The 22,990-nt window shown below is 45.8% G+C and overlaps 1 protein-coding gene across 2 annotated transcripts; it reads left to right on the forward strand.

The window, feature by feature from the left end:
• Positions 1-763: 763 nt before the first annotated feature.
• Positions 764-21,590, forward strand: CD59 (CD59 molecule (CD59 blood group)). Of its 2 annotated transcripts, none has more exons than XM_049713950.1 (4): positions 764-911; positions 10,048-10,132; positions 13,840-13,941; positions 20,047-21,590. In XM_049713950.1, exons 2-4 carry the CDS (start codon positions 10,066-10,068, stop codon positions 20,247-20,249), a joined length of 372 nt encoding a protein of 123 aa, XP_049569907.1. In that variant the 5' UTR covers positions 764-911; positions 10,048-10,065; the 3' UTR covers positions 20,250-21,590. The 2 variants fall into 2 exon arrangements, with proteins under 2 accessions (XP_049569907.1, XP_049569908.1); XM_049713951.1 differs by lacking the exon at positions 764-911 and adding an exon at positions 3,544-3,642.
• Positions 21,591-22,990: the final 1,400 nt, after the last annotated feature.

A 22,990-nucleotide genomic window follows, 5' to 3' on the forward strand; every position in this document is an offset into this window, starting at 1 on the left:
GGTTCCTCCGCTCCCGATTCAACATGAGCAGTCCTGAGATGCAATACCTTCTTACCCTGATCCTCAAGGAGTCTCACAGTCCCCAATAGAGGTCAATCTCTTGGAGAAAGACCTGTACTTTTGGCCCGCTTTTCCCACTCCCCCTTGTATGGCCCTCTTTAAGCCGGTTCTGCAGTGGGTAGTGACAAAGTGATAACCAGAAACTTCAGATTACATCTTCACCTAAAAATAACGTTCTAGAGACTTCCATGGCGGTCCAGCTGTTAAGACTCCCGGCTTCCACTGCAGGGGGCGTGGGTTTCATTCCTGGTCAGGGAACTAAGATCCCACAAGCTGCAGGGCACGCCTCCCCTCCCCCCCCAAAAAAAAAAACCCACAGCAGAATTTCATCTCGGTTCCAAACAAGTCACAGAGGTGACTATGGCTGAAGGGTACTTGGAGGCTACCAGAGCCCGGGAGCAGAAAGGAGCCTCAGGCTGCAGCCAGGCTGGCTAACCCGACAGCCAGGCCAATTGGGAGCTTGGCAAGGGCACACAAACATTTTGAAAAACATTTACATATTTTTTTCAACAAAGGAGGAAAATTCATAAGTGTTGGAGTTTCATATTGTTTTTGTTTTCGATAACAAATCGGAGGAAGAACATCATAAACTTTCCGTTTCAGTGTTTTATCATAAAGGTCTTAATCTAGTCCTGGCCACAGGGCTTTTTCTGCACCGGATCCTGGAGCCCGCAATTGCGCCGGCTCGGGTGACCTTCGCTGGCAAACTGCGGCGCGCAGGGCGATGCCGGAGTCCGGGCGGGGTGGGGCCGGCGGGAGGAGGCGGAGCCCGCCCCAGCCGAGGCGATAAAACGGGACTGGACGACCCTAGCTGGCGTACCCGCGCAGAAGCGGACGACGGGGGCTGGAAGGTGAGGTCTGGGGGCCAGGAGGGGAGCGGAGCCGCGCTCCGAGTCCGGCACTCGGGGATTTGGGCCGGCGCATGCGCCAACGGGCAGCTGGGCCCGGGCCCCTGCCATCGCGGGACTGGGGGGTTTGGAGGGTCCGAGAGGGCCGTGCCCACCCTGCGCCGGCCTCCGCGCCCAGGGACGGCGAGATCCGGCGCCCTTCCCCCCGCCCGCGGCCCGCAGAACTGGTGATTCCTTTGTATACGACCAACGAGAAGGGGGGAGCGGGCGCGCTTTCCAAAACACCCCCAATTCCGCGGGCCCTGCCCTCCATTCTCCTGGGAGTATTTGTTTCGAAATTTGAATCTGAAGGGAAGCTCTTGCAGTTTAGGGAAAAGAAATCGCATCGCACCTTGAAAGGAGGTTAATGCCATCCCTGGAAGTTATGGACATTCTTCTCTTCCTCTGGAGGTTTAAATTTTGAGTTTTAAACAGCAGGGTGGGGTCGTGACTTAGACATTTTGAGTCCAATTTTAGTTTGCTTGGGCCAGCTTGGGCCGCACCCTTCATAGAGTCTAACGGCAGACTTAAGGAAACGTTAAGTAGTGGTTTTCTCCATGGATCCTGGAAATGTACCAGGTAACGTTCCATTTCTCCTCTGACGTAGGTGGCTTCACCCCTTATCCCGGAACTCACACGAAGAGCTGGGATTTGTGACTCACCCTGGCGGTAGTTGTGTGACTTCTGAAACTCGGATCTCGTCCGTGCCCTCGGAGTCTTTGTGAAATAGCGATTTGGCCTGGTTGCCACCTAGTGAAGGCTCTGGCCCAGGCTTCCTCCGGTTTTCCTTTTGACCAGTGCTTTCCTTCTTTCCTATAATGCCTCATGTCCGCTTTGAAAGTGCCTCCTGATTCTTGGCCAGCTGATTCTTTTAAAAATCCTGTTCTTGGCCAGTTTTTTAAGGATATCAGGGGGCTCCAGCTGAGACCTGCCCACCACTCTCAACTGCAATAATTCTATTTCATTCTAAACAAATCAGCCCATACGTTTTACAAACCTAGAGACATAGCCCACACCATATCAGGGTTGCTTGTGATGATAGACATTTCTTGAAAAGGAGGGAGAGACCTCAAATACGGGCGAGATAATCCGAAGATTACTTTGTGTGCAATTCTGAGAATCACAGATCAGGGAAACAGCTCTTTCCTACCACCTTGCTCTCCGTTGTCTAGCTTCATCTGTCGGTGATGATGGCTCTGGAATGCTCCTAAAATAAGTACAATTTGACATGGTTTGCTTGCAGAGAAGTGATGAAGTTCATGTGTGGTCAAGGGCCTGGGCTTGGCACCAGTTTGAGCCTTGGCTCTGCTCTTACTGGCTGCGTAATGCTGAGCATGCTATTTAACCTCATTTTCTTATTGCTAAAATAACAGGCCTTACTTCTTAGGGTGTTATAAGGACACGAATATCTCACCAATTATGAGATAATTCGTGGAAAGGACTCTGTGCGCACCTGGTAAGCGGAGAACAAATGTGGCTGTTAATGTTTCGGTACCCATGTTCCCCGTTGGGGGCAGCTTACTCCCAGTTCTCTAAGGAAGGCGCACACAGCTCAGAATGTTAATTGAGGGAGGTGCCTGACTGCGGACCAAATGTGTGAAACTATGGCTTCTGTATTTTCAAACAGAAAACTATAAGGAAAACACCTCATTATGCTGAGTAGCTTGTAAGGTAAAAGTCCAAATAAAAATGGATGTTAGAGTGTGGAGAGCGGGTGTCTAATGGAATTCGGCTTTGACAGCTGCAGGTACAAGCTCTTGAAAAGAAATGCATAAAAAATTCTGGGCCAGCTCCAGAAGAACCTCACGAGCAAAGACGCCATAAACAAAACCAAGCCCAGAGATGCTTGAGAATTTCCGAAGCGGAGGACATGTTATTACTACACCCTATATCTTGTGAAATATCTTCACTACACAGTTGGCTCTCCACGTACAATCTCAAAGGGCAGGGCCGTGACGAAGCTGTCTGGAAAGGGCCCTCTTTGGAGAACTAGAGACTTGAGTTCCTGGAACAAATTGCAAGGAAGGCCCTTCCTTGTTGAGGAAGCTTCCGATTTGTGTAGTTTAGAGAGTTCTGAGACGGTTGTCTCTGGCACCTCAGAGTAACTGGGAGGGGCTGTTCATTATGATGGTGGCTTTCTGTTTGTCTCTACTTGCTGAAGTAATGACTTCTCTGAGCTGAGTGATCTTTGTGTAAGATCAGTGATCTTCTCAGCTTGCCAGGCTGTGTGTGTACAAGGTGATAAGGAGGCAAAGCCCCAAGCCACTAACACTACTGGCCTCCAGGTAATGTTAAGCTACTTGTGAGTTACTGGCCCCTGGTAAATAGAAGGGAGATCCACCCAGTGTGTCTTTGCAACTAACCTGTTGCCTTGGGAATGGGTAATTTCATCCCCTGGGGCCTCCATTAATGTCCTATAAAATAGGAACGTTGGGTTTAATTTTTGAGAATACTTCTAGCCTTAAAGTTTATCAGCCTCTGAGGCTCCAGGCTCCCAGGAACAGAAACTATACTCCCGGGCATCTGTGAATCTTGTGGCAACGTTGCCAATGTAAAATCTCTTCTCTGGTGGCCTGTGTTAACCAATTTATTTCAGAAGCTGAATTCACAAGAAGTTTCCCCACCAGAGAGTTTAACTGTGGTTAAGAGCTCAGACCTGGGTTTAAATGCTGCTCTGCCACGTACCAGTTCTGAGGTTGGTGTATTCATTTTCTATTACTGTTGAAACAAATCACCACAAACCTAGTGGCTTAACACAACACAAATTTATTAATCTTACAGTTCCATCTGTCAGAAATCTGACCCGGGCCTCACTGGGCTCGCATCAACGTGTCAGCAGGGCTGTGTTCCTTTTTGGCGGCTCTGTGCGAGAATCTGTCCCCTTGACCATTCAAGCTATTGGCACAGTACAGTCTTTGGGGTTGGAGGACTGAGGTGCCATTTCCTGGCCGAGTGTCAGTTAAGGACCATTCTTCACTCCTAGAGGCCACCTGTATGCCTCAGCTGTGACCCCCTTGCTCTGTCTTCAGAATCCCCATGGGTGGGCAAAGTCCATCTCACTCTTTGAATCTTCAGCTCAGTGTGGTCCCCAGTTAGAAATGCTAATTTCTAACTGGGCCCCACCCAAGACCTGCAGAATCAGAACTTAGAGGGTCAGGGCCCAGCAATCTGTGTTTAACAGCCCTCCAGGTGATTCTGATGCCCACTAAAGCTAGAGAACCAATACTGTTAGCGTATGTTATTTTCTTCCTGGTCTTTAGTGTTAGTTGGTGTCCACCTCCGCTAGATTGTAAGGTTCTTGAGAACCTGGTTCAGCAGTCACTGTAGCCCAGTGCCTAGCATGGCACCTGCTCAGCTCACAGTGGGCTCATAAATGACCGTTGTGGAGATGACTGGGGGGTAGGTGCCAAGACTGAACTTACTTCATAGAGTAAATATATGCACCGATGGATTCCTTCAGTTTGTTGGGTCATTGGTGTGTTAAATATTTTATGTTCACATTTATTTCGATTGTTTAGATGGATAGATAGATACATAGATAGGTAGATAGATAGATAGATATTTGGGGGGACTGGCTGGGGTCTTTGGATGGACAGTAACACGTCTTTGTTTTCCTATTTAAAATAATGGAATATAGGCTTACACTGTCCATAAACTGGCTACCCAAAACATTTTCAGGAACTTGATTAGGGGTGCCTGTATTTGTAAATCACCTTGCAACTTGTAGCTTCCCCTGACATCTCAGGTGGATGGAAATGAATAAATAATGATCAGGTTGGTTCTTATTGTAGGATGAGAATCTCTAGTACTTCAGAGATCTTTTGTTTTAACCCCTTGCTGCTTTCTGCTGGCATCTTTCTGCATCATCTCTGATCTGTGATCTCTGCTCTCTGTGTGAACATTTCCAAGTGATGGGGAGTTTTTCACATTTCACCAGGGAATTGATTTCCATATGTGCTGACACTTTGCACAGTGCCTGGCACATGGCAGGGAGGGAGGGAGGGGTGGAGTGATAGCAAGCAGTTGCTCTTAGGAAGCTCAGAATGCCTCCCTAATTGATCCTAATGCTGTCTTTGTAAATTACACAGAATAACCTCTCCCTCTCTTCCTTGGTGGCCATTACCCTATTTGAAGATGGTTACTGTCTCTGACTATACTTTTCCAAATAGGACAGCCCTGGTTTATCCCAACCGTTTCTCCTGGCTTTTACAGCTGTGTACTTTGCTGTCCTGATAAACTGGAAGAAATTCAGAAATCTGGCACCTAATAGTAAAAATATTATTTCCAGCTCAGGTCTAAGCCCAGGACAGAGTAACCCCAGGATTGTGTGTGCATTTGTCTGTTCCTTAAAGTGCCACGTAACATTTTAGCCCATAGTGAGCTTTAAAACCCTCAAGTCTTATTTTTATATTTTATCATTCTATAAAATCATTATTACCACTTCACAAATTAGGAACTGAAGTAAAGTAGTTGGCTGCATTAAGGTTATATAAATTGACAGCAGAGTGGGATTAGAATATAGGTCTTTCAGGACAACTAGAAAATCACACAAGCCTCATTTTTTTTTTTTTTTTACAAATATAGGGTGTGACTAAAATAACTATTTTTAGACATAGGAGAATATATACCCATGAAATATTTTTTACCTTAATGTAGCAAATTTTGAAAGGTGGTATATATTTTTAATACTTAATCAGGTGGAGTAGTAGAAAAATTAAAACTTAAGCTGCAAGTGAAATGACACCTAAGTACATTAAAATATTCTTCACTCATGTTGAGAGCTCTTTCTATAAAAAGGTTCATTGTTAAGAAAATATACTTAAGCATAAATAAGATGCTTATAATTCTACCATGCTGTTAATCCCATGATCCAAAATTTTCGGAAAAGTGGGAAGGTGTTCCAAGCATTTTTTTATACGAGTGTGTATATATGTGTGTGTGTGTGTGTGTGTGTATATTTTTTTTAAGACAAAGTAATAAAATTATAGCTATTTTTAAACTGGCTTTTTTTCTTAATACATTGTGAATAGCCTTCCATGTCTGTTACTCTTCATGGCTGTGTAGTTCCCCACCATGGAAGTGTACCATAATTTACTCATCTTCTTGTTGGAAATGTATGTTACCAAATTTTTACTATTTTAAACAATGCTTATATATCCTTGACTGTTACCTATTCCTCTGGTGAAAAGCCTATTTGGCGTGCCCCTGAAGGAATTCCCTTTAGAGTCAACTTCAGAGCCACCCAGGAAAATCTGTCCAGACTTCCTAAGGCTGGCTCCAGACGTGTCCTATGACTCCCAAATGGTGTTTTCCAATAGGCTCACCTATCTTATTCTGTGCACCTTTTCCAGAATGACTTTGCGTCTACGGCCATACCACCCTAAACGCGCCCCATCTCATCTGATCTCAGAAGCTAAGTAGGGTCGGGCCTGGTTAGTACTTGGATGGGAGGCAGAATGACTTTGGGCTGTTTCCAATAATTAAATCCATTTAAATGAGTCTCAATATGTTTAGAAAAGAGTGATGAGGTCTTCTGGATGCATCTTGCATCTAAGTGTTTGGTTGGGTGGATTGAAAAAGTAACGGCAGCTCTCGGTTCATCTACCATCTGATCTACACTTAACTTACGGGCATCATTTTTAAATTTAAAATGGAGGATGTTTTAGACTAGGGGGAAGAGTTTCAAGCCATGAGGTGCGGTTCTCTTTTTAATTCTGTAACAGACTTGCCAGAAGACAGGTGATCTATGACTACTAAAAGGGAAAGTTTTGTAATGTGCGGAGTTTCCTATTTCTAATTATAAAAATAATGCTTGGCTCATTATAGAATATTTGGGGAGGTATGGCAAAAAGTAAAAGGTCAGGAAGAGAAATAAGAGATTATAAATAATCCTGCTTAGTGTTTACTACTATCAGCAGCATTTTGGGGGCATTTATAAAATAGCTTTAAAACAATCAGCTATTTTCTGTCCCCCACCCCTGCCATTTCATAACAACATATCGCTCTTGGAAATTCATATTTTAGTAGTGGTTAATGAAGACCTGGTCTTCCGATCCGAACAGCTCAACATCCGTACACTGATCACTTCCTCTCTCTGCCACACCCTCCACCCGCCAACACCCCCTCCCTGCCCAATTTCTTTTCCTGGGAACCTCGGGACTTCCCAGTGATACTCATGGTGGCTACTGCTTTTTGAGGGCCTTCTTTGGCCAGGCACCATGCTGTGCAGTACCTGTGATTATCCCTGTGTTTACTTGGTGAAGAAGGGAGGCCCAGAGGTTGAGTAACACACGGCAATAAGTGGCAGAGCCAGAAATATTCAAGACTTTGTTCACCGGTCGACGAGAAAGCCTGTCCCTAGACCAGTTCACTGTGCCGTTTCCGCAGCTTTTGTTAAGAGATGAGCCTTTCTTAGTAGACCCTTCTTTCTGATGCGTGTCATCAAGGGCGAGTTCACTGCGCTGCACCCTCTTTGTTGTAATGGTGTTACTCATGCCAAGGACCATTCCAAGGGAAGTCTCCTGGAGCTTGCAGCTCCTGCCAGCCCGGCGCCCTTCCAGCACCTACCCGCCCCCGTCAGGAGGTCCCTCCCTCCTCCTCCAGTAGGGCTACCTGAGGAAGCAGATGTTCTTAACTTTTAGGGAGAGTCTGATGCTCTCCGCGTCCCTGTTCGGGGACCTCAGATGGGTGCCTTCCTCTCCTGTTCTCTCGCAGCACTTCTTCCCAGCCCCAGGCCTGCCTAAGCTGAGTGTGTGAATCATCCTTTCTACCCAGATGCCCCCGAGCATGAGGAACCAGGCAGGGAGCTGGGGTGTGCTGGGCCTGGGCCACTGGCTGGGGGGTTGGTGGCGCGGGAACGCTGTGATTCTCTCCCTTGACCCGTCTGGCTCCCAACAGACGGCATTGCAGGGGCGTCAGGTGCTGGCAGGAGGGGCAGGGGCCTCTCCCTGAGCTATTAGGATGCAGAGACCTTGCTGCCTCCATCTCTCAGGCTCAGGGAACAAGAGAGCCTGGAAAGGCCAATAGTCTGACCCGGAGGTATGGACGTGCCTGACTTTGGGCAGGAAATCTGGGTGTGGTCAGGAAGGGAGTCCAGGGTGAGGTAGGAAGCGGTGACAGCCACCACTTTTCTGTGACTGTCAAGCACATAGTTAACTTATCTCACCTCAGTCTCCTGGTGTGGGAAAGCGCCCATGTACCTGCCCCTTGTCATAGGTGAAGAGAACGAGGCTCGGTAGCCATGGCAGAGCCAGACCTCGTGTCCAGGTCTTCGCCAGCCCAGTCTGAGCTTCTGACCGCTGGCCTCGGGCAGCCTCAGGTCCTCACCGCACAGGGGTGCTGTGGGCAGCTACGCCCCGGGAGGGTCAGCCCGGTGGCGGGGGGCATTAGTAGGCTGTGGTAGGTGTTGCAGGTACCAGAGGGAAGTAAGGGGTATTCAACCTGTAAAGAAAGGCCAGGCGCAGTTAGATTTTCTCCCCACTTTCCCACACGTCAGCAAGCAACCTGTCTCTCTCCCGGGCGTGGCTTTACTCAATGGCGTCTTCTTTGGGCAATGCCAGGCCCTGCCCTGTTCGCTTCCCAATTCTCCCCGGCCTTCCTCAGCCAACTCCTCAGCATCACATGACCTTCAGAGGTGTGAGAGATGCCATTTCCAACCCAGAGGAGGGCAGGGCCCACCCACCAAGAGCCCCGTCTGTCTACCAGGCAGAAATCCTGGCCTGTGCGGCCCAGGAGAATAGAATGTGGAGCTGCCCTGGTTTGGGGCAGCTGCTGCCTCCTCGTTGGAGGATGGCCTCAGGGGAGTCGGGGTAGGGTCGGGAGACTCCTTAGATCTACTGCTCATGATTTGGACTTAAGCAAGTTAAAAACCTCCCTGTGGGGACTTCCCTGGTGGTCCAGTGGTTAAGACCTCACCTTCCAGCGCAGGGGGTGTGGGTTCGATCCGTGGTCCTGGAGCTAAGATCCCGCATGCCTCAGGACCAAAAAGAAACCAAAACAGAAGCAATATTGTAACAAATTCAATAAAGACTTAAAAAATGGTCCACATAAAAAAAAAATCTTTAAAAAACAAATAATAGGGCTTCCCTGGTGGTGCAGTGGTTGAGAGTCCGCCTGCCGCTGCAGGGGACACGGGTTCGTGCCCCGGTCCGGGAGGATCCCACATGCCGCGGACCGGCTGGGCCCGTGAGCCATGGCCGCTGAGCCTGCGCGTCCGGAGCCTGTGCTCCGCAACGGGAGAGGCCACAGCAGTGAGAGGCCCGCATACCGCAAAAAATAATAATAATAATAATAAAGTCTAAAAAAAAAAACCCTCCCTGTGTCTTGGCCTCCTGCTCAGGTAAAAGGAGGGTTCAAGGTGTTTCAGCCCTCCCCTCTTCTCCCCTGATGCTCACTGCCACACATCTAGGCATTAATGTAATGGGGACTTGTCACCAGAGGTACCTGGAACCCCTCCTTACTTTTCCAGAGTGATTAAGGAGGAGGTGGGGAGCCAGAGCTTCTGTGCACGCTAAGCCTTTGCTTCCTGTTCTGAAGGCACATTGGTGCCCTCCAGAGTTACCCCTTCCATCTGATGCACTTAGTGGCGTGGCCTGGAGAAGTGGCCCTCACTGGGCTCAGGCTCAATTCAGCCAGCAGCTGGGGGTGGGGCCTGCAGAGCTGAAATCGCAGGTGCTGCATTATGTACTTCGTTAATATTCTCATTTGAGTCAGCGACCCTGAGGGGGAAGACAGTGCTGTCCCACTGCTCAGTCATGAACACTGAGGCTCAGAGGAACTGAATTTATTCAAGGGTGCACGGCTACTGTAGGTGAGAGCTGGGGTGGGCCCGGTGTGCTTTGACTCCCCGCAGCTGCCCCTCCCACCAGGCCCGGCAGCATTTCTTCAGTAAGCCAATGTCTCAGCCAGGGAGGGAGCAAGCACGGCCCCACCGGAGAGCACCCTAGGGTCATCGCACCCAGCCCGGACATTCCCTGCTTTCTTGGTCTGCTCACCCCTTCCCATGTTTCCTGAAGCCCCTAGGCCTTCCATCTCTTGGTTTCTGAGATACCCGGCAATCACCTGTTGGTTCATGACCATGCTTTGTGCTCCTTTCTTCCAGAACCTGTAGCCGGTCACAATGGGAAGCAAAGGAGGGTTCGCCTTGCTCGGGCTCCTGTTCAGCCTGGCTGTCGTCTGCCATGTAGGTGAGTGGTCCACAGGGACAGGAATCTGGATCAGGTAGGCCGCCTCGGCCCTAAACTTTTTCTTAGGCCTCAGGAAGACCAAGCTGATGCCACAGACCTCGGGCCGAGCTTCCGTTCTTTCGCCATCAGTGCTACAGGTCCAGGGTGGTGTGACTGCTCCTTCCTGTGTTACGGCCCTACCCTGAGTGGAGCACCTTCCTGAGTTACAGTTCATCCTGGGTGACAGAGCTGCTTGAGTGGGGAGCGATTACACTGAGCTGCTTAAGTTTCACCCCATCCACCACCCGCCGCTGGGGCTACCGATGGATGCCATCTTTAGAGTGCTGAGCCCAGCTGCCCGCCCTGGGCTTCTCCTGTGTGCTGCTGCTGCTGCTGGTAGCATTCACGTGCCAATCACTATTCTCAGCATTTTACATGTATTTACTTATTTAATCCTCATATCCACCCTGTGGAGCAGGGACTATTTTTCTTGCCATTTTACAGGTGACAAGACTGAGGCCCAAAGAGATTAAATAACTTGTAAAATATCACACCAAAGTGGTGCAGCCAGAATTTGAACCCAAATAAGCCTGGCACCAGAGTGTCTGCCCCAGCTCCTTCTCGGGGCCACCCCTCCCTGCCTGCTGGAGATCCTCGTTACCTCTGTAACAGTAGGAACACCTGTGTTATTTGCTTTGCTTCACTGTAAACATCAAAGGTCATTTTCTGCCTATGTCACGTTGGTACTACTAACTGTTATTATTATTTTTTTTTTTTGCGGTACGCGGGCCTCTCACCGTTGTGGCCTCTCCCGCCACAGAGCACAGGCTCTGGACGCGCAGGCTCAGCGGCCATGGCTCACGGGCCCAGCCGCTCCGCGGCATGTGGGATCTTCCCGGACCAGGGCATGAACCCGTGTCCCCTGCATCGGCAGGCAGACTCTCAACCACTGCGCCACCAGGGAAGCCCTACTAACTGTTATTTTTGAGGGGTGGGGACAGGAGGCAGAAAAGGAAGTAGCCATGCGGTGGGCACTACAGAGGCATCTGCATTTTGGAGCATGTCTTAGAGCTTGTAGCTTTAGTAGCTCCCATATGATGAATGCTTACTAGGTACTAGGGCCTGTACCCGACCCTGGCTCATTTAATCCTTCCAGCCATCCTGTGAGGGCTCAGTACTATTACGCCCATCTTACAGTTGAGGAAACGGAAGCAAAGAACAAAGTAGCCCAAGGACATGAGTGCACAAGTTTTCCCTTTCTGAGAAAAGACAGAAGTCACGACCCCCCTCCCTCCCCACGTCTGTTGATTGTAGTCACGGAGGTTTGTAATGTGGTTCGCTATGTTACAATATACGTTATTGTCTTAATTCTTCTACCCAGTGAATTTTCTGTAGGAAGAATAGCCTGGTCATACCTGCTTTCCAGCAGTCTACGTTTGTTTATGGATCAGGCTTGGGTTTGGCGCTGTTAGCTGTTCTGTGACAGGTCTCGGGGGCACTTAGGTTTTTCCTGAGGGAGTTGGAGTGTGAAGAAGATCCCCTCCACCCTGGCTAAGTAGCTAGAATATCAAACAGCCACTGACTTATTGCTTTGCCCCTGACCCGGTCTCCCCCATAACTGGTCCTGGTTTCTTCTCTTTCCCACTCAGGACAATTAGAAGAACATCACGGTAAATAAGCCAAGCGTGGGCTTCAGAACTGATCGCCTGGGTGTGAGTCCCAGCTCTCCTTTTAGTAGCCGTGTGACTTTTGACAAGTTAGTTAACATCTTGGTCTTAATTTTCTCTTGAAAAATGGGGATGGAGATCCTTGAGCCTGCCTCTTACAGCAGTTCTCTGAAGATTGAAAGTTTAGGTATTTGAACACTGTGTTAGCTGTGAATATTTCTGCCTCACAGAAGTTCCAAAGGTGAGCTCTCTTTCCTCTGTCTGAAGGTTTGACCTGGCCATTTAAGATGTTATAGGGACTTCCCTGGTGGCGCAGTGGTTAAGAATCCATCTGCCAATGCAGGGGACACAGGTTCGAGCCCTGGTCCGGGAAGATTCCCACATGCCGCAGGGCAACCAAGCCCGTGCACCACAACTACTGAGCCCGTGTGCCACAACTACTGAAGCCCGCGTGCCTAGAGCCTGTGCTCCACAACAAGCGAAGCCACTGCAATGAGAAGCCCACACACCACCAACAGAGTAGCCCCCGCTCGCTGCAACTAGAGAAAGCCTGCCTGCAGCAATGAAGACCCAATGCAGCAAAAAATAAATTAATTAATTAATTTTTTTAAAAAGATGTTATAGAGAGCTTCACTCCTATCTGTGCTCAGGAAGTGAGGAGCCACTTTCTTCTGGCCTTTGGAGAATTCCTCTTCCTGGTGATGAACTTTGGCCTTAGAACTAAAAGTCAGCTCTTGGGTTCTAAAACCCACATTTCATCTTGGTTTAACCATGCCATTCTTCTATGAGGTTTTACATATTTCATCTTTGAAAATGTCTTTTCACACCGATAGGTACTTCCAAATACTGATTACGTGGCAGAAGCCATGTGGCCAGAAGAAGGTGATCTCTTATTGTAGCAAAGAGTATGTCCACATGAATCAGGAAAACTTGCTTCCAACTCTTCCCATCACAGATGTGGAATATGACTCATCTTTTTCCATCACCATTGTTATAAAAACAGAGAAGGGAAAATAATCCAGTGAAACTTGAAGTCTAGCCACCAAAGATGAATCCTAAGAACATGAGTGGGAGCGGTAGTCATTTTTCAAATTGGGGAACCAGAGGCATTTGCTTCTGATATAAGTCGACCCTCGTGTTCAGTGTCACTGTGCATGTCTTCCCACCCACATGGGTTTAAAGTGTATGGCTGCCGCCTGCCCCTTGACTGTGTTTGCTTCTGGCGAGGGGTCAGTCCCTCAGCAGAGAACAGCTGCAGTGAGGACGCCTTATCCCAGAGGCCATCAGACTTGTTCTGCAGAGGTCCAGATAGTAAATATTTCAGGCTTTGCAGGCCAAGAGACAAAAATCAAGGATATTATGTAGGCTTTTATATAAATAAGAGAGAAAACAAATTTCTCCAAGTTTTTAATTGGCAGAATTCAAAAATTTAATAATTGAGTACAATTATTTATAATACAGATCTACTAATGAGAAGAATGGAATTCTTTCTGGGAGAATAACATTTTGCTTACTTGGGATTCAAAAGTTAGTGTTCCCCATCATCAAATTGGTTGCAAACGTTCATCTGTTAATACTGATCTGTAATGAGATTTCATGCATTTCGTCTTGGAGCATGTCTTTTCACACAGATAGGTACTGCCAAATACTGATGATCAGTCCGTGAGAATGTTATGTGATAGAGCATATTCATTGCTTGGAAGGTGTTTATAGAATTCTGTTAGTTTATCCTCTTAATGGATTCCTTTTAATATGTCATTGCATTGCAGATTAATCACTTCCGGTTGAAAGTAGGAAAAAGCTTCTCAATTGCACAGTTAAATGGATTTTGAAATCTGGAAATTCCCTTTGCACTTGCCTCAGGGTCCAGAAAACTGCTGCTGGAACTGTAGTTTGAGCTTGGAATAATACATCTGCTGCAGATATATGTGGGAAGGAAGCCCACTCTAAGTTGCTGACCTCTGACCCACACTAATGGAGCTGGTGGGCTTGCTTCTGCTGCCAGGAGGGTGAGTCATTGCTGGTCTACCAGGTTCTGACGGGCATTCTTCCTGATCCTAGGTCACAGCCTGGAGTGCTACAGCTGTATTAACCCAGCTAATGGCTGCACTACCACCGTCAATTGTTCACGTAATCAAGATACTTGTCTCATTGTTAAAGCCGGTAAGAGCCTCCCCCTCCCCCTCTTCCTGAGTGTAATGGGATGAAGAGAGCCTGGGAAAAGATCTGTGCCGCTCTCATTCTTGTTAGACTCGTATTCAACAAGTAATAGCTACCATTTAATAGCACCAGTTGTGTGTGGCACTAAGCACTTTCCATTTGTTTTTTTATTTAATATTTCCCATCTACCACTCGGGGTAATATTTTATTCCCGTTTGGTAAATGAGGAAACTGAGACTCAGGTTAAGCGACAGACTAAGGTCAAGGAACGAGCTCAGGATCTGAACGTGGGAACCCATCTAATTCCAACACTTGTGCTCTTAACAGCAACACTGGCTGCCTCGCAAACTTTTGAGAGCCTGCCCTGTGCCAGAGCCTGAGCTAGGAGGTCGGGGTGCAGAGATGAAGAAAGGAGATGATGAAAATTGTGAAAGAGGCCTGTGTAGCTATTACAGATGTCTTTATTGATACCCGTGTCTCATTCCGTGGGGAATTTAATACATACAGAGTCCTGAGGGGACTCAAGCTGAGCTCAGAGGACAGGTAGGAAGTAAGAGGACTAAGAGAGGAAGGGTGTTCCCAAGAAAGGCAACAGTAGCTACCGAGGCTTGGTGGCCTCAGAGAACAAGGCACTTGTGGGCTTGGGGTAGGGAACTGGCAACATTGACAAATTTTGTCAAATCTGCATTTTCCAAATTGGTTAGACTATGGAATCGCTTCCTCCATAAATCCTATTAAAATAGAATTTTGGAAACCTGATTGAAAGGAGGAGGAGTTTCACTTCCCCAGAAAGGAAGAATCCCTCAATAAGTAAGGACGAATTAGAATTATCCTGTTTAAAGAACAGGAGTACCTCATAATTTTGATATAAACTCCTGGAATACAGCTCAGATTCCAAGGCCTACATGTAAGGTCCTTGATTCTGTAGGGGACAGTTCCTCTGCCTCACCTGGAGGACTGTATTAACTCATTGTTAATGTAGAAAGCATAGTGAGGCCCCCAGAGAGAATAGTCATTCACTCCACAAATATTTGAGCACCAATTATCTATGAGCACAGAGACCTACTTCTTAACCCTGATTGTCTGTGTCTCTTGGACCCCCACTACAAAAAGTATAATTTCCAAATGAGAGAATAAAGGCAATATTATGTGTAGAATAAGTATTAGATTATCAGTTAGAAGCTTTGAGCTCTGATCTCTGTCTTGCCACCGGTAAGTTCTTCCGGCCTCTCTTTTTCATTGATGACGTGGGTGTGTCAGATGGTAGAGGTGGAGAGAAGGAAAGAGGGAAGCAGACTAGACTAGGAAACAAATCCCATTGTTTCCTACCTGAATGGTTAAACTTTCATTTTAGTTGTTTCCAACATTATTGAAGTATAATCGACAAATAAAAACTGTATATGTTTAAGGTGTACAACATGGCAATTTGATATACATATACATTGTGAAATGATTACTGCAATCAATCATTGTTACCTTTCTGTGTGTGACGAGAACACTTAAGATCTACTCTGTTAGCAAACTGCAAATAGACAATAAGTCTTGTTAACCACAGTCATAATGCTGTACATTAGATTCCCCAGAATTTACTCATCTTATAATGAACTGTTATGCTTTGTAAAAATGATTAATGTAAACAAGGAGGCACGTCTATTAGAATGGCCAAAGTCTAAAACACTGACAGCACCAAATGCTGGCAAGGATGTGGAGCCCCAGGAGCTCTCATTCATTGCTGGAAGGAATATAAATTGGTACACAGTATGTACTCTCACCATAAGATTCAACAGTTGCATTCCTCGATATTTACCTAAATGAGTCAAAAAATTACGTCCACTCAAAAACCTACACATGGATGTTTATAGCAGCTTTATTCATAATTACCCAAACTTGGAAGCAACGAAGATGTCCTTCAGTAGATGAATGGATAAATAAACGGTGGTACATCCAGAGAATGGACTAAAAAGAAATGAAGTATCAAACCATGAAGAGACATGAAGGAAACTTAAATATGTATTACTGAATGAAAGAAGCCACTCTGGGAAGGCTACATTGTTATGATTCCAACTATGTGATGTTTTGGAAAGGGCAAAACCAAGGAGATAATAAAAAGGTCAGTGGCTGCCAGGGGTTAAGTGGGGGAGGAGGGAGGGATGAATAGGGGAGCACAGGATTTTTCGGGCAACAAAGCTAGGACTCTGTGTGATACTATAATGATGGACACATGTCATACATTTGTCAAACCCTATAGAACGTACAGCACCCAGAGTGCACCCAAATGTAAATAATGGACTTCGGGTGATGATGATGAGTCCATGTAGGTTCATCAGTTGCAACAAATGTACTGGCGGGAAATGTTGATAGTGAGGGAGGTTGTTTGGGGTAGAGGTGGGGCTGTCGGGGGCTCTATGGGAACTATGTACTTTCTGCTCAATTTCGCTGTGAATCTAAAACTCCTCTCAAGTATAAAATCTATTTTTTTAAGGATAATGTGAATCTTAAATAGTTTTCTTCTTCTCATGAACATAGGTCCCAAAACTTCAGCTAGACGTGTGGTAACAGCAGTTCTTGAAATATAGATATTCAAACCTTACAGTAAGGCAGATAGTAACAGAACATCTAAATGCCCCTCCGACTCTGATTGACGTCAGCCTGGGAGAGGCAAGGCACACTGTCATAAACAGGAATCAAAGGCCACGCATACACTGGAGAAATTATTTAATTAATCTAGCCACATTGTCTCCCCAGCTGTGAAGTAGGAATACTTACCTCCCGGGGTCAGCGGGGCAGTTAGTGGAGAAATGTGCGTGATAGTGCTGTGCGGATTCAGTCTAGAAGAGAGACAGATGGGCGCTACTTCAGCCACTCATTTACTGGCGTCCTGGCTAGGTCCTGGAAATATAAACCGTGTACTGAGAGTCTGGCAGAGCCTTTGATGACAGTGCCAAGCAATCATTTCTGTAATGGCCTTTCAAATAAGGGACACACTGAAGGATGCCTAAGGCAACTGGGGGCTACTGCTTGGTAAAGGCAGACTCAAGGCAAATCTTTGAAGAGTGGGGAGGCTGTGCCTAGCAGAGAGAGAACCTTTAACATTCCGGTGACTCTGTGATATGATCCACTTTTCCTCGGGTGATTCTGACAGTGGCTTTGGTGAGAAGCTCACCATTGAAGGTTGTTCTGCAAATAAGATCATTCAAGGAAAGTGCTTGGCTCACTGCAGGACACATAGTAAGTGATTAATTGGTAGCAATTATTAATAAATTACTATCTGCTCTCCCCAAGCCGTTAGGTTTCCCTAATTAACATTTTGGTGACTTTCATGCTTTCGCAGTTCCAAAGCCTGATGACTACTACATAAGACAGTAACTTGTCCTATTCAACAGCATTCTTTAGTACAGTATTAGAAGCATCCACTTAAATATTTATGATCCAAGCAGGTAGAGTCACTGGAACACTCTTATCTGGCCTCTGCCACTTGACCAGACTTCATTAAAATCCAGGCCAAACACTCATCTCCTCTGAGGGGGAGGACAGAACAGTTATACCTGCAGTTATAAACTTAGAAGTTTTGTTCTGAGCTGTGAATGAAATAGAATAAACTAGTTATTGGCCTTAAATAAGGAGATAAGCATCTGTATTTTTTTCTTTCCAACACAGAAGAAAAGAAAATGATTCCAGGGCGGGGACCAACCTTCTATATCTGTGTGTCCCCCGCATCTAGTACAACTAACTTCTCTTCTCTCTCAGCTCTCACTTTTTTAAAATATTTAACGTAATTTTTCTCAATATTAAGTCACTATAAGCTAATTGGCGTCGTATATCTTGGCCTGCATCTTCCTTTGTGTGTAAAAATTGGGACCATAGTGGCACGTTCTTTTGGAAAATTTTCCTGCTTTACGGAATAATCTAATGATTTTTAAAGGAAGTTTAAGCTATGTTTAAAATAAATTCATCCAGTGATTTTTTATTTTAAATCTCAATCTACAGAGACATGTATAAATGAAAGATAGCCTTCTGTGAGGGTAACACTGTTAAATTACTTGGGAATCTTTCCAGAGAAAAGTAGTATACTCACCCCCACACATAGACTTTATACAGGTGGGTCACATTCTACATGTTGTTCTGCATCTAGGCTTTTTTCTATTGAGATATAATTCACATATCTCAGTTCCAAAGTACATTTTAAAGTGCGCAATTCAGTGGCCTTTAGTATATCCACAACTCTGTACGACTATCCCCACTCATTTTCAGAACATTATTATCACCCCAAAAGGAAACCCCATACCCGTTAGCGGTCACTCCGTATTCTTCCCTCGCCCACACCCCGGCAGGGAGCACTATCTACTTTCTGTCTCCACGGATTTGCCTATTCTGGGCATTTAGATATAAATCAAACCATACAGTGTTGGGGTCCTTTGTGACTGGCTTCTTTCACTAGCATAATTTTTTTTGTTTGTTTGTTTTTTTAAAGTATATAATCTATTATTTTTTTAATTTATTCATTTATTTATTTTTGGCTGCATTGGGTCTTCGTTGCTGTTCGCGAGCTTTCTCTAGTTGCAGCGAGAGGGGGCTACTCTATGTTGCAGTGCACGGGCTTCTCATTGTGGTGGCTTCTCTTATTGCAGAGCACAGGCCCTAGGCACACGGGCTTCAGTAGTTGTGGCTCGCGGGCTCTAGAGCACAGGCTCAGTAGTTGTGGTGCACGGGCTTAGTTGCTCCACGGCACGTGGGATCTTCCTGGACCAGGGATCAAACCCATGTCCCCTGCATTGGCAGGCAGATTCTTAACCACTGCACCCCCAGGGAAGTCCCTGCGCATAATGTTTTTAATGTTCACCCATGTTATTGGATATATCAGTACCTCATTCCTTTTTATGGCCAAATAATATTCCATTGAATGGATATACCACATTTTGCTTATCATTTACCATTTAATGGACATATGGGTTGTTTCCACTTTTTAGGTGTTTTGAATAATGCTGCTATGAACATTCGTGTATAAGCATTTGTGTGAACATAGTTTTCAATTCTCTTGGGTAATATATTTACCTAGGAGTAGAATTACTAGGTCATATGGTAACTATTTTTAACCTTTTGAGGAAATGCCAGACTTTTCCAAGATACCTGCACCACTTTACCTTCCCACGAGCAATATTTGAGGATTCCAATTTCTTTGCTTCCTTGACACCACTTGTTATTTTCCAATTTCTTGACTATAGCCATCCTAATAGGTGTGAATTGATCCTCACTGTGTTTTGATTTGTATTTTCTTAATGGCTAATGACGTTGGGCATCTTTTCATGCACTTATTGGCCCTTTGTATATCTTTGGAGAAGTATCTATACCCTTTGCCCATTTTTTAATTGGGGTGTCTTTTTATTATTGAGTTGTAAGAGTGTTTCATAGATTCTGTATACTATACTCTTATCGGATATATGATTTGCAAACATTTTCTCACTTTTTGTGGGTTTTGTCTTTTTAATTTTTTAAAATAGTGTTCTTTGAAGCACAAACGTTTAATTTTGTTGAAGTCCAATTTAACTATTTTTCTGCATTTTAAAAAAACCCTCAAACTCCTCCCATGTCAATACACATGGTCTGTGGCATTCCTTATCTGCATGGAACTTCGTTGTGTGGAACTCTACCATAATTTATTCAAGTGCTTTTTTATTAACCGACTGTCTTTTCGTTTCTTGTTGCTACAGATAGTAGTGCAGTGACCATTCTTGAGCATATATCTTAACCTTTTTTCAAATAACTTCATAGGGTAAATTCTAGAAGTGGGATTCCTGGATCAAAGAGGGCATGTGTTTAAAAATCTTTGTAACTCTCTCAAACATTAGTATGATTGCCTGTTGCCTTCCATATACACACAACTGTATTGGCTCTGATGAGACTCTGCTTTTAAGGAAAAGTTCCATTCAGAGCTGGATCATTATTTACTTAATTTTTCCCCTTTATAAGCTAACTGGGATACATATTTTTACCCAAATGTCTCTATTTCCCCAGGATAAGTTCTAAGAAGTAGAACTGCGAGTTCAAAGACAGGTGCAGCGTTTTACCTGCTTGAGTGCTTATCTTTGCGTGTGTGTATTTCCCCCACAGTGCCAATGAAAACTTACTACCAGTGTTGGATGTTTGACCATTGCAATTTCGAAGCCATTGCGAAAGCCTTAGAGGAGAAGGAGCTTAAGTACCACTGCTGCAAGGAGAACCTGTGTAACAAAAGTGACGGGACGAGTATATCAGGGAAAACAGCTCTGCTGGTCATCCTGCTGCTGGTGGCGGTCTGGAGCTTTTGTCTCTAAATCTACACCAGAAGGGCTTCTCCTAAATCTCCTGTTTCTGTATACTCCTCATTTCCTGTGCTGCTGCGTTCCAAAGGCTTTATATTTTCCAGCTGGATCCTGTTGGGAAAGACTAAAACTAGCTTGAGCAAGTTAGATTAGAGAGAGGAACTCAGAGGGACTCTGAAGACCAGTTCTGTTGGCAGAGAAGACCTGTTTGAGGGAAAAAGTTTGAGTGAAGTGCATGTGATTTGAGTAAAGTTGTATGCTTCTTACTCTGCTCTTTGCAGTGACAGCTTGAGTAGATTCTCTGCAGTCCTCAGCTATTTCCCTCTGGTTCCTTGGATGTAGTTAATGTGATCAGTACTTTTTTGGGTGACTGGGACAGGGGGCTCCTTTTCAACAGTCTCTCACAAGGCATGCATTATTCTCGCCTTTCATGGTCCCTGTATTGCCAGGTAGGCATGGTGCATGTTCCAGGTGTGGGCTGTGGACAATGAGATTCTTAATGACTGTTGTATTCTCAGCTAGAAGGTGACTGGCTGGGAAGGAGGTAAGCTTTCCAGATGGCAGGGCACGGAAGCACAAGGTTTATCTTTAGAGAGGTACCAGAGGCTGAAATCTGTGTTTTCTTCTGTCCCTAAATTTTGTATTGTCTTTGCTGTCTTTCAGTAGAAAAACGCAGTAACATAAATTAATGGTGTGTTAAAACTATCCCTCCCACTCCCCGTCTTTTTTAATGGAATGGTAGGCTGTCTTAGCTTTGTCACACACAGTTAAAAACTAAACATTTGAATATTCTATGTTACTTGTGACTTGCAGTTATTAAGGGTGCTTATTTTAAATGTTACTGGTAGGAAAACTCTTCATATGTGTGTGTATAATACATGAATGGAAAAGGAGGAGCCTTTGGGGTTGCGATTTGAGATTTCCAAATGTCATCATGAATAGTAACAGGTCTGCAGGGATGTGTTTTACCTGCCGACATCCAGCCTGTTGGCTCCTAGCTGAGTCAGCACAGATAGTGTAAAATACATCTGTAAGGGCAGTTAGCGTAATCACAAATGCTGAGGCTTTCAGAAGCGCTACCGGTTTCCTAAAAAGTGATACACCTTTTCAGGAGGACAAAGTTTTGCCTCTTTCTTGTGGGTACTGGTGAATAATTTAAGATCCAGTAGACAGTGACATTTGTATGCTTACAGTCTTGGCTCTATTTAACAGCATAGTCTGACTTTTGCCGACGCGAGTGGAATTTATTGATTAACATTTAAAAAAAAAACAAAAAAAAACCTTGATTATGTGATCTGTTGGACAAACCAGAATGAATACTGCCTTTCTGAAAATAAAATCTCATCAAATGCATGAGTGTGGTGATTGGCCCAAAGGGTAACAACATAGGTGACACGCCCAATGGTAGCAACTGAAAGAAGAGATCTTGGACAGTACCAGATTTCCTCTGTTGATGCCATTACTTAAACACAGACCAATAGAGGCTTCCTCATCAAAACCTAGCATTACCTTAGTGCTCTGTGTTCCCTATTGGCTCAGAGCTTTTCCTTACATCATCTTTAATCTTCTGTTCAAAGACAAAATACTAGGTGTGACTCTTTCCTCAATAGAACTTTTTCTGCCCAAGAAAGTACTGACCATGCCCACAGCAAAGTGGCTCATTTCATGCAGTGCCTTTTAGTTCCAAGGAACAAGAACCAATTTTGACTCACTTAAGCAGAAAATGAATTTGGGGGAACTTTGAAGGGGCATTCAACCAGACTGCAAAAAACCAGTAGTCGGGGAGAGTTCCCTGGTGGTCTAGTGGTTAGGATTCAGTGCTTTCACTGTTGTGGCCCAAGTTCAATCCTGAGTCGGGGAACTGAGATCCCGCAAGCCATGCAGTACAGCCAAAAAATTTTAAATGTTAAAAAAAAAGCCAGAGAGGAGGAGTCAAAATGGTGGTGTGGGAAGATGCGGAAATAACATCTCCCCACAAATAGGGCATCTGACCCCCAAGGAGACGGGAGGAACCCCAAAGTGAACCAGTATGACGTAGGGGAACCGAGGGGGAAGGAGGAGTGGAGAAGACAAGATCAGCACCCCTGAGGCCAGGGAGATCAGGAGAGGCATGTGGGAGGGACTCTGGGAAGAGCCGGAGAGGAGCAGAGGGCAATCGCCTTGCCCACTTGGGCACGGGGAGCCTGCTGAGCTCCCAGGCGGGTCCCCTGCCCTCCAAGGCTCTCCCATCCCCCACCCCCACCCCCACCCCCACCTGACTGCATTGGACCTGGGGACATAGGAAGGAAGCCAGGGAGATCAAGAGATGCAGGCGGGAGGGGTGCTCCCAGACCCCAGACTGGAGGAGCAGGAGAGGAGAGGAGGGTGTTTGCCCCGCCCACTTGAGCCCAGGAAGCCTGCTGGGCTCCCAGTGAGGTCCGCTGCCCTCAGACGGGGATGGGGGGGCACGCCTGGGCCCCTTCTGTTCCTTGAGCCTAAGCCCCACCCCCCACAGCCCCCAGGGCCTTTTCCAGCCCTGTGGGTCCTGAGCATAGGCCCTCCCCACTGCCCAAAACTTGCCCTTGATTAGGCCCCGCCCTCCACAGCCAAGGCCTACCCCCCCCTTTTTTTCCTTTCCCTCCTCTTTTTTACTATTTTGGTACTGATGTACCTTCCAGTTGTTGATTCATCTATATTTTTATTTTTATATTCTTTCTAACATATCTGTTAGTTTCCTAGTCTAATTTTATTTTTTACTCTGTTCTTTCTCTCTT

This window comes from Orcinus orca, chromosome 8 (assembly GCF_937001465.1).
Source record: "Orcinus orca chromosome 8, mOrcOrc1.1, whole genome shotgun sequence".
Taxonomy (NCBI): Eukaryota; Metazoa; Chordata; class Mammalia; order Artiodactyla; family Delphinidae; genus Orcinus; species Orcinus orca.

Excerpts from the sequence above, each read along its gene's own strand:
- CD59 (XM_049713950.1), top strand. The coding sequence starts at position 10,066 with ATGGGAAGCAAAGGAGGGTTCGCCTTGCTCGGGCTCCTGTTCAGCCTG. Across the intron at positions 10,133-13,839 it reads GGCTGTCGTCTGCCATGTAG|GTCACAGCCTGGAGTGCTAC; the intron begins GTGAGTGGTCCA and ends TCCTGATCCTAG. Across the intron at positions 13,942-20,046 it reads TTGTCTCATTGTTAAAGCCG|TGCCAATGAAAACTTACTAC; the intron begins GTAAGAGCCTCC and ends TTTCCCCCACAG.